General features: G+C 48.3%; 1 protein-coding gene across 7 annotated transcripts in view; it reads left to right on the top strand.

Moving 5' to 3' along the window:
• Positions 1–11,954, top strand: part of SEPT6 (septin 6) — an 80,621-nt gene that overhangs the window by 50,162 nt on the left and 18,505 nt on the right. For all 7 annotated transcript variants that reach the window (XM_011977159.1, XM_011977162.1, XM_011977164.1 and 4 more), the window contains 3 exons: positions 4,058–4,154; positions 7,650–7,818; positions 11,367–11,499. In XM_011977159.1, coding sequence (XP_011832549.1) covers positions 4,058–4,154; positions 7,650–7,818; positions 11,367–11,499 — 399 coding nt within the window. The remainder of the gene's footprint in view (positions 1–4,057; positions 4,155–7,649; positions 7,819–11,366; positions 11,500–11,954) is intronic.

Below are 11,954 nucleotides of genomic sequence, written 5' to 3'. Positions count from 1 at the left end.
TTTTTTTTTTTTTTGAGATGCAGTCTTGCTCTGTCGGCCAGGCTGCAGTGTAGTGGTGTGATCTTGGCTCACCACAACCTCTGCCTCCCAGGTTCAAGCAATTCTCTGCCTCAGCCTCCCGAGTAGCTGAGATTACAGGCGTCCACCACCACGCCCAGCTAATTTTTGTATTTTTAGTAGAGATGGGGGTTTCACCATCTTGGCCAGTCTGGTCTTGAACTCCTGACCTCGTGATCCACCTGCCTCGGCCTCCCAAAGTGCTGGAATTATAGGCGTGAGCCACCATGCCTGGCCGAAGACCCTTTTTAAAGAGACGTCATGCAGTGTTGGGCTAGCTGGTCCTTCTGCTGTGTGATGATGCGGCAAGAAGGTCCTCACCAGACCAGATGCTGGTGCCTTGATCTTGGACCTCCCAGCCTCCAGAACTATGAGGAATAAATTTCTATTGTTGATAAATTACTCAGTCTCAAGTAGTTTATTGTAGCAAGACAAAATGCACTAAGACAGATAGTGAATCTAGGAATGGACTCCCAAGAGAGGCTTGAGACTATCTCTTGTTGGAGTTTTCTGACACTGGGAAATCTGACATCCGAGGGCGCCTCATTGGAAGTCTGAGTGAGAGATTTACACAGACTCCCCTGAGAGGGCTGTTTGTGTTTCAGCAGCAACACTGCCCTGCATCTAACAGAGTCTCCTCCCTGGGTCCACACATAGAAAATGTCACCCCTGTCTGTCAGTTTCCTACAGAGACCTGGGAAAAATAGCAGAAAGCCCAGCCTCAGATTTGGATCCCACTGGTAGGACCTAGGAGTATGGTCGGTGGTGGTGCGGGGGGAGGGTGGGTATCTGCTCTCTGCTCCGCTCGACTCCATTCTGGTTGTCAAAGCCATCTGTCTCTCAAAAGCAGTGGAACAGAGGGCCAGAGCCTGGTCCCCATGATTTCCTGCTTGTCATGGTTTGCTTCCTTCTAGCGGATGCCATGTAGCCAGGAGGCAGAGTGCAGGCCACCCTAGGTGGCTGGGAGAGGTTGGCAGCCAAAGCTCGGTGGCCTTGCTGCCGCTTCAGAGGATCTGGGCATGCGGGTTAGGGACTTAGGCAACTCGTTTAACCTCCCTGTATCCCAGTTCCCCAACTCATGAATGGATCTTTTAATCATTGCCATAGAAGGATGCTGTGAAAGTCAAACGAAAGGAGAGCGCTGGGAAATGCCTACCTTGCATATACTTATCAAAACAGACTGAGGCCAGCTGCAAAGGAGCGTGCCGTGGGAGGGCTGGGGCTATATTTTTGAGCTAGAAGAATAAAATGACAGCAGTTTTAGAAAGAGGGGGAAGCAAGTCACCCTATCATTCTGACAGTGTCTCTTGATGATAAAAATGGAACAGGCCCGAGGGAATACTGACATTTTTGTATGCCTTTGTTTTCTTTTTTTTTTTTTTTTTTCTCGAGCTCGGAGAAGCACCTCCCACTTCACATGCCTTCCTCCTCCATCACTTACAGCTGAGAGCCCAGGATGAGGGAGTGCTACAACGTGGTTTTTCTTTATCACCTCCTCCCTCAGTCTAGCTCTCTGCATTCGCCGCCCCTTGGCTCTTCTGTGTCATGTGGCTGAAGCTGTGGGGTCTCTGCAGGGGAAATGTTTTCCCAGAAAGTGTTTAGGGGTGGATTCGAGGCTCCCGATATGTCTTAGGTCCCTGAGTGGGAATGAATTGTGCCCAGACCAACCCTCCTGGCAAAGACTGGAGATCCTGGCAAAGATCCCTTGGGCAGCATTTTCACGAATTCAGTGCTTCCCAAATGCCCTGTGTGTCACTTGCCCAGTTACTCTTCTGGTCATTCCCCTCCCAGAATGGAGGAAACATTTTTCACCTCCACCCCACACCCACCTTCCATATCCATAACCTCCTCTTTCCCATGTCCAGATTTAAGGGACAGTCAGTGGAGTGGGGAGTGGTTGGAGAGAGGCTGAGATGATCATCTGATAGCAGCTGAGAGGCGAGAGGGTGAAAGAAGAGCAGCTTCAGCTGGCAGCCAAGCAATTGAAGGGATTGGTGGAGGTCCTGGAGCTGAGCTCCTGATGAAATTCTGTGTTCTTCTGCTCTGAAGGACATTTTTGGGGTCCAGAGCTAGAGGAGAATGGAGAGGAAGGATTGGCTGTGACATCAGCCTGTGGATTAAACAAACAAGCAACAGATTTGCTGTGGGTTTCCCTGAATTGAATTGCCTCTGATAATCTGGTCTTGAACAACTAGTTCCCCCAGGGTTTAGAGTACGCACCTCATCTACTGCTTGAACCCCCTAAACGGAAGTAGCAGACCAGCAAGGGGTGGGCTTTGAAGTCAGAGAGACCAGGATTCCATACCTCATTCTGTTCCTTACTATTGTGTGCCTGCTGGCAAGTCCCTTAGCCCTTCCGGACCTCACTTTCCCCATCTAAAGAGGAGAATAATAAGGCAACTTACCATATAGTGTTGTCGTAGAGATTCAGTGAGACAATACCATGTAAAGCAGCTGGTACCCAGTGCATAGGGCTTAACAAATTATTGCTAATGCTAACGCTGTTAGTATGATTGCCACTACCTACTCTGAAACGACTTATTTGACTTCCCACGAAGTTAATTGCTCCCTCTTCTGTGTTACTCCAGCCCTGTTTACGACCTTGATCTTTTTTTTTTTTTTTTTTTTTTTTTGAGACAGGGTCTTGCTCTGTCACACAGGCTGGGGTGCAGTGGTGCGATCTCGGCTCACTGCAACCTCCACTTCTGGCACAACCCTCATCTTGCTGTCTGATCGTTGTCGGGATGGCTTTCTCCCTGGGCACACTGTGCAGTCTCCGGGGCCAGGCTCTGTGCTTTTTTGCCATTACGTTGTTCTTAATCCCTAGCATATATCACAGGAGCTAGGATGAGTGGGCAAATGGGTCAAAATATCTGAGATCATGGTCTGTTTCTGCAAGCAGGCTAAGAAACTTTCCCCATAGGCTCTTTACCTGTTGGTGTAAAGCCCTTTTGGGCAAAGCCCCGCCTGGGCTCACCTGGTCGGTAAACATTGATTCCGTAGTTCCATTTGGCTGTGGTGACTCAGCACTTACAGGCTGGCCAGCTCCTTGTGGACTGGGGCTCTGTGAGTGTTTCCCAGGCCCCACACTACCAAGTCGGGGCAGCTCTCTCTTCTCTGACCCATAAAGCCAGGCCAAGCTCCCCATTCCCCCTGTGAGCACCAAGCTCATAAACCTATTTGTCCTTTGCCTTTCTTTCCTCTTTCCCTAGCCTTACCACAGCCATTCAGGAAGTAGTTATTAAGCACCTGCTATGTACAGGGCACCAGACCATATACTTGAGCCCTTGATCACATACTATCTTATATGACTTGAGTTATGTAATTTGGGCTCCCTCAACTAGACTGTAAGCTCCTAGAGGGCGAGGGAGCGTGTCTTCTGCTGCTTCTATCTGCCTTATAGCACCTACAGCAGAACCCAGCACGGTCATGTGAGTAAATCCTTAGTGACTTGCCTTCTAGGCTCACGAGTTCAGTGTGAGCTCTTCAGGGAAGGATGAGAACAAGGACAATACAGCTCAGTCGGCTTTGTGGTCTCAGTATGGACCTAGTCTTGGGGCTCTTGCACGCCAGGGAGGGAGAAGGGCCAGTGATCTGAGACCCTTCGGTACTCCTTTATCCTCTCTATCCACACAGAACCCCCCTCATTCCACTTCCCCATCTTCCAAAGGCTCTTGCCCTCAGCAGTAACTATGAATAGCGAATAGCTTGGTAATCTGTGTGTCTGCGTATTATTCTGCTTATTTTCTCTCTTTGTTCCCTATGCATTCAGCTATGTCATTGTTACCCTCTATTGTGAATTTCTGAACAGCAGAAGCTTGGACTAGGCCTCTTATCCTCACATAGTTTGGGCACTTAATAAATGCTTGTTGGTGATGATGACAGTGAGGGACATTGCACGGTGAGGGTCTGGGGCCCCAGAGACCAACAGCAGTTGGGTTGTGTAACACTCAGTGCCTTTCCTCTGCAGTTCTCAGCTTTCGTTTGCCTTCGGTTTCAGGCCCACCTGCCGTTTGCTGTCATCGGCAGCACAGAAGAACTGAAGATAGGCAACAAGATGATGAGGGCGCGGCAGTATCCTTGGGGCACTGTGCAGGGTGAGTGAGTCTCCGGGAGAGGGGCTACATGCAGGAAACCCCTTTTGTCTGCCTCTTTGTTTGTCCCCAGCCACTATATGACAAGTTTCTAAAATGTCCCAAGTCTCTGCTCATTTGGCATGGGTCCCAAATAGCCATAGGGGTCACTAGGAAGCTAACTCTGGCTCCATACTGGGATGCCCTGATGGGAGCAAGCTTCCTCTGTCTCTCATGGGAAAAGTATTCCTAAACACAAAGACTTGCAAGGTAGGAAGGAGTGTGCGAGAAAGCCTGTGTTCTTGCCCAAGTGCACCAGGAAATGCACGAGAATATTCACAGTAGTGTTGTTTGTAATGACAAATAATTACAAACAATCCAGATATTCATTAAAATAGACTGGATAGGCCGGACGTGGTGGCTCACGCCTGTAATCCCAGCATTTTGGGAGGCCGGGGCAGGCGGATCACGAGGTCAGGAGATCGAGACCATCCTGGTCAACATGGTGAAACCCCATCTCTACTAAAAGTACAAAAAAAAAAAAAAAAAAAAAGACTGGATAATGGGAGGGTGGGAAGGGGGTAAGGGATTTTAAAAAACTACATATTGGGGCTGGGCGCAGTGGCTCACTCCTGTAATCCTAGCACTCTGGGAGGCCGAAGCGGATAGATCACCTGAAGTCAGGAGTTCGAGACCAACCTGGCCAACATGGTGAAACCCCGTCTCTACTAAAAATACAACAACAAAAAAAAAAGTCAGGCATGGTGGCATGTGCCTGTAGTCCCAGCTACTCAGGAGGCTGAGGCAAGAGAATCGCTTGAACCCAGGAGGCAGAGATTGCCGTGAGCTGAGATTTCGCCACTGCACTCCAGCCTGGGCGACAGAGCGAGATTGAAAAAAAAAAAGAAAGAAACATACCATTGGATTCCCTTTGTATGAATTCCAAAAGGAGGCAAAACTAAACAAGATATATATTTTTAGGAATGCATACATGAGAGGTAAAACTGTAAAGAAAACAAAGGAATGATACTCTCCAAAGTCAGGAGAGGGGTTAAGTCTCTGCCAGGGGAGTGGGGGGATAAAGGAGGATGAGATTGGAAAAGGGCACTCAGGGGCTTCCAAGATACTGGTAATGTTTAACCTGAGTTGTGGAGACATTGGTGTTAATTTTTCAAAAAGTCTTTAAATCGCACATACATATTTCATGCTCTCTTTTGAATGTATGATTATTTCACAATTGAAAAGCAATCAGACATATTGTATTACACTCAGGAAAGTTCCTTCTGGGATCTGCCTGACATATGTTAACTTACCCTCAGGGCTAGTCAGTTCAGTGCATAAGACAAGGCCAAGGACAGTGCTGTGGGTAGAAGAGGTCTTTGGTCCTGAGAGTCTACAGCTAGAAACCGGGCCGTGGCTGATAGGGGCATCGTGTGAAAGAGTGGCTGGTTCTCTGTAACCTCATCCCTACCACTGGGGAAACACCTGAAAGTGGGTGGCGGGTTGTCCGCATCACATACGAAGGCTGGCATGTTTTAGGACACCCCGCAGACCCACTGACAATAGCTGGATTTTCTATAGGTAGGACAAGACTGGTTATCAGAGCTGTGCTAAGTTCTGGTCTTCTCTGCTGTTCGGAGCTGGGGTTGCTCCACTAGGAACGTTTGCAAATGGTTTCTGGACCCACAGTCCCACCCTGGGAATGGACTTGTGGTCTGAGAAACAGGAACCTGAAGTGAGATGAGGAGAAGCCAGTAGACATGGTTCCAATGACTTACTTCATCTGACGTGGACTACCCTGAACCTAAACAATAAAGGGGGCTTTGAAAGTTTTTCTTGTAAGTCTAAGTTGACTGTTCTGCTTGAATGAGGAAGAAGTTGTATATTGCTTAGGTAGCCTGCAGGGGCCTTGGAGGCACTCCTTCTGACTCACCATCAGAGATCACTGTCCAGAGGTGGAGGAGGAGATGGCATATAGCATAGTACTGAGAAGTTGCATATAGCATAGTCCTGAGAAGTTGTCTTACTGATGTCATCTTTAATATTAGCCTATGTTCTATGACAGCAGGGGGCTTTATTCCTAATTCAGTGGGTCTTAAGCAGAAGGATTACGTGAGCTGATTCGGGCTTTGGAAAGACTGACGACCACAAGGCAGTCTGCTTCAACTACAGCTGACCCACTTATCCCAGGCCCCTCTCTGCCCCCACTACCCTCTTCCAGACTCTGCAAGACAGAATCTGGGGTGACTGCCTGCTCATCACTTCAGACACCATTTTTCCTACTTGTTCAGGCCAAATACCACCATCCGACACAGTGAAGCCATACCTGTAGCCACCTTGACAAAGTACTGCTTGTGACCTGGTCTAGCCAGAAATCGATTTTGCTATGACTTGGTCCACATCTGTCGTTCTTGACCACTGCCCAAAATTGCAGACCTTTGCTTGCACTCTTTTGAAGAGGGGACTTGTTCACACAGGCCAGAAAGTGGGGTCCCCTTGCTCCTAGTCACCATTGCTACTGTCAGGCCATTATCTACCCTCTAAAGAAACCACCTCCTTGGAAGCTTCTACCATCCAGGTGGGCCATGCCTGCGGTCCACACCCCTCCTTGTCACTGTCATCTATCAATATCCTAGTTCTTTCCCCTTATTATTTGGAGACTTTGTCACCTCCCCTACATTGCCTGGGTTTGAGCCCTAACTCTGCAACTTACTAGCTACATAACCTTGCCTAACCTCATTGACACCTTGCAAACACCATTCCCTTCTCTGGCTGATAAATTACTATTCTTCCTTCCAGAGTCATCTTAGGGATTTTCTCTTCGGTGAAGTCTTCACTTTCCCAGGAGCTCTTAGGCCCCCCTCTTCTGAGCTTTATTGCCACTTGGCTATCCCTCTGTTTTTGTAGTTTTGCACTGAATTGTATTTGTCTATTTGCATCTATTCTTCCTCTAAACTGTAAGCTCCTGACAGCAAGATTCCATGACTTCGTTTCTGAATTCCCAGTGCCTCACACAATAATGGGAACAGAGATTCCACAAATATTGATTGGATGGATGGATAGATGGATGGATGAATGGGTGGATGGATGGATGGATGGATGGATGGATAGATGGATGGATGGATGGATGGATGGATGGATGGATAGATGGATGGATGGATGGATGGATGGATGGATAGATGGATGGATGGATGGATGGATAGATGCATATGTGCTGTTGTCCTACAAGTGGTGTAGACCGAACATTCTTTTGAAGGTCTGACTGCTGAATTTAGATTGTGGTGCTACTGACTGTCTTAACAAGTATTTTTATGGTATCACCATTTTTCATTACTGGCATTTTTGTAACCTTTCATTTACATTTTCAGTAAAAAAGAGAGGAAGTAAATTTGCAGGATCTAAATACACAGATTGCAAGGCAACGTCACTGTTAGACATTTTGCCTCTCGTTTCATCCATTTCTGCTTCCGCTGGCCTTCCTTTCAACATACTTTCAATACCCCAAACCCTGCTATGCAGTTGAAAACGAGGCCCACTGCGACTTTGTGAAGCTGCGGGAGATGCTGATTCGGGTCAACATGGAGGATCTGCGGGAGCAGACCCACACCCGGCACTATGAGCTGTATCGCCGCTGTAAGCTGGAGGAGATGGGCTTCAAGGACACCGACCCTGACAGCAAACCCTTCAGGTACCACTCCTGCCAGCCCAGTCCAGCCCAGCTCAGCTCAGCCCACCCAGGTGGTGTGGAAGCCTTCCCCTGGAGAATTCACAGGGGAGGCGAGACACGGGTGCTAAGACCTCGAGGAGCAGGGGCGGCTCACTTGCCAGTTCTGCTTGCCTGTTCACCCTTCGCCACTGCACACCTGCCAGGAGAGCTGTGGGGCGCAGGCTTGGGAAGTACTGCTGCCTTGCTTTGAAGGGCAAGGGAAGGGAGGAGGCCCAGAGGACCAGCAAGGCGGATCACCACACACACATGCACGCATCCGTGACAGCTCCAAGCAGCTGCGCTGGAGGGGATCCCCAAGCTGGGGCCCTGTTCCACGGGGTGGCAGTTGGTAACTGTCCTCTGCCCCTCTTTCTTCATCAGGCTCCTGGCACTCAGACAGGTTCTTTACCCATTTCCCCATTCTGAAACCCAGATAGGACCAGGTAGCGATCCCTTGCCATGCATCGATGAACTGCAGGCTCTTCAATTGCTGTTCTTAGTGTCTGCATTCAAGTGCAAGTTCTGTTTTGACCGCAGGATGTTAATCATCATTGGCATATTTCTTAAATCAGAATGCTTTTAGAGAAGGGAAATGTTTTTGAAAGCAGGTTATTATGCAGAGAGGAGTGATGCACCAAGTAGAAGTGTCTGATCTATATGTGTGATGTGTGAAATAAGCTCCACAGTTGAAATTACCACGTGGTGCCCTTTATGGTGGTCAGGCACTAATAAGCAAGTGAGGGAGATGTCTACCGGTTAAAAAGGCTTTCAAAGAGCCTCTGAGATCTTACACTACCTGTTCACAGCCTAAAGCTGGCCTGGAGTCAGAGCCTAACCAGTCCCTTGGGGATACTTGCTTCAGAAAGGATAGGCTCATGCCCTATACTGACAGGTGGGGCCAGGGGCCACTGGAGCACGTGGGGCTGGGGGAAGCCCTGCTTGTCTCTTTCTGGTGGGAGCCCCCTGGCTCTCTTCCCCACCTGCAGCTTTCATCTGCATTTGTAGAGGAGTAGGTGTGCCTCCACCTGGTCATTTTGTCTCCTTCCCTCCTCCTTCACTCCATCCTGAATACTCTGTTTCCTGTGTCTTCGCCTTCTTCACTCCTTCTCTGCCAGCTCCTTCTCGTGCTGCACGTAAGCATTCTTGTGCTGAAGAAACTTCCCCTTAACCCTGCTCTTTCTTACCAGCCTCTGCCCTGTCAAGAAGTCCTTGACAGGATGAGAAGGAGAAAGAGTTGTTCTATATTTGCTGTTTCCTCTTCCCCATCTCTCATTCATTCCTCAACCCACTGCAGTCTGGCTTCTGCCCCCAGCATAACCACTCAAATGCCTCGCTCCAAGGCCGGGAATCGCAAACTTGTGGCTAAATTCAATGTTGCCTTTGGGTTCCATCTTATTTGATATCAACGCAGCACTTTATGCCATTCCTCACTGCCTCGTTGAAATGCTCTCTGCCTTTGGCTTTTCCAGCAATGTCCTGGCTGATTCTATTCCTATCTCTCCTACTATTTCTTCTCAGCCTCCTTTGCAGGCTCATTTTCTTCACCTTACTCCTTTAAATGTTGATATACACCCCCCGGGATTCTTTCCTAGGGCCTCTGCTTCTTTCACTTTCTGTTCTCTTTGCAGCTGGTTCTTTCTACTCTCACAGCCCTAATTACCACCTAGAAGTAGATGGCTCCCAAGCTAGTCTTACTTCTGAAGTCTAAACCCATTAATCCAGCTGCATCCTGGACATTTCCACTCTGACATCCCATAGAGGACATCCCCGAAAATCAAGCTTAGTACAAATTCATCTTCTTCCCTCTTAAGCATGCGTCTCCAACATTCCCTGTTGCTATTCATGATACCACCATCCACCTGGTTGCCCAGGGATAATCAGAATTACCTTTGGCTCCTCCCAAGTCCTGGGAGTTCTGCCTTTCTTACCACTCCCTCCATTCCCTCCCAGCCCTTAACATTTAAGATCCTATCACTTCTTTTTTTTTCTTTTTTCTTTTTTTTTTTTTTTTGAGACAGAGTCTTGCTCCCTCGCCCAGGCTGGAGTGCAATGGCACAATCTCGGCTCACTGCAACCTTGGTCTCCGGGGTTCAAGTGATTCTCCTGCCTCAGCTTCCCAAGTAGCTGGGATTACAGGCACCCACCACCTCGCCCGGCTAATTTTTGTATTTTTATTAGAGACAGGGTTTCACCATATTGGCCAGGCTGGTCTTGAACTCCTGACCTCAAGTGATCCACCCACCTTGGCCTTCCAAAGTGCTGGGATTACAAGCATGAGCCACCACGCCCAGCCAAGATCCTGTCACTTCTTTCTTGGATTGATGGAAAGTCTATCCTTCTCACAACACAGCCAGAGTGGTCCTTCTCATTTTCAAATTGGATCTAGTACTACTTCCTGCTTTAAAACCATGCAGTGCATACACGTCCAATTTTTAAATATGTCATTCAAAGCCTGTTCTCTTCCACCAGGCTCAGGAACTTCGTCTGACTCTACTCCAGCATTGCCATGGTGCTCTCTGGCCATGTTGAACCACACCTGGCTCCCTAAGAATGTCATTCTCTCTCCACACGAGCTTTCTTACATGCTGCCCTCTTTGGATCACAGTTCCACCTCTTCTTCACCAGGCTATTGCCTTTTTTTTTTTTTTTTTTGAGATGGAGTCTCACTCTGTCACACAGGCTGGAGTGCAGTGAAGCGATCTTGGCTCACTTCAACCTTCGCCTAGCAGGCTCAAGCGATTCTCCTGCCTCAGCCTCCCAAGTAGCTGGGATTACAGGCATCCACCACGACGCCCGGCTAATTTTTTATATTTTTTGGTAGAGATGGGGTTTCACCATGTTGGCCAGGCTGGTCTCGAACTCCTGACCTCAGGTGATCCACCGGCCTTCGCCTCCACAGTGCTGGAATTACAGGTGTGAGCCACCGCACCCAGCCTATCATCTCCTATTTCTTTAAAAATAAGCTTAGGCCAGGGGCATCTCCCACTAGACCATGAGTTCCTTGATGGCAAGTATGATGGCTGTTGGCTGTAGAGGCTGAGTGACTAGCATCATGTCAATTAGTACTGAGTCTAGCACATATGGAGTCTCCTCAAGCATTTGTTGAAATAGTTCATTCATGTGGTCGGTTTCAGAGCTAGGGCCTGGCAGCATTGTGCAGGGGAAAACCCAGATGAAGAGACGGGAGACTTAGCTTCTGGTCAAAGGTCTCCCTCTAACTAGCCATGGAGCCTTGAGCAAGACACCTCACCTCTCTGGGCCTCAGTTTTCTCATCCGTAGAACAAGAGTATAGAATCAGATATTCTAAGTCTCTCCAGTTCACTAGGGTTGCCCCATCCCTCTTCAGAAGCCCTGTGGGCATGCTGTCATGGGCCAAGCCAGGTGCCCACAGCTTTGTGGTTCTATTTTTGTACCTGGCTCACAACTGGGGAAGGGAGGACAGAGGAACCCAGTGAGCATCTTTGGGGGCCAGTTTTATCAAATAGGAGCCATTCCAAAGGAAGAAGAATTAACCTGACCATGTTCGCAGTTTACAGGAGACGTATGAGGCCAAAAGAAACGAGTTCCTAGGGGAACTCCAGAAAAAAGAAGAGGAGATGAGACAGATGTTCGTCCAGAGAGTCAAAGAGAAAGAAGCAGAGCTCAAAGAGGCAGAGAAAGAGGTAAATGTGAGCCTGGTGATTATTAAAATGTCAAGAAACAACAGCTGCTGGTCAGGCTGTAGAAAAATAGGAACGCTTTTACACTGTTGGTGTGAATGTAGATTACTTCAACCATTGTGGAAGACAGTGTGGTGATTCCTCAAAGACCTAGAATCAGAAATACCATTCGACCCAGCAATCCTATAGATCATTTTATTATAAAGATACATGCACACATATATGTTCACTGCAATACTATTCACAATAGGAAAGACATGGACTCAAACCAAATGCCCATCAATGATAGACTGGGTAAAGAAAATGTGGTACATATACACCATGGAATACTATAGAGCCATGAAAAGGAACGAGAGGATGTTCTTTTTTTTTTTTTTGAGACGGAGTCTTGCTCTGTCGCCCAGGCTGGAGTGCAGTGGCACGATCTCGGCTCACTGCAAGCTCCGCCTCCCGGGTTT

The sequence above is a fragment of the Mandrillus leucophaeus genome, unplaced genomic scaffold, assembly GCF_000951045.1.
Source record: "Mandrillus leucophaeus isolate KB7577 unplaced genomic scaffold, Mleu.le_1.0 Scaffold174, whole genome shotgun sequence".
NCBI lineage: Eukaryota > Metazoa > Chordata > Mammalia > Primates > Cercopithecidae > Mandrillus > Mandrillus leucophaeus.
The sequence above is the reverse complement of the archived record's forward strand: the minus strand, read 5'-3'. Positions and strand labels throughout refer to the sequence as shown.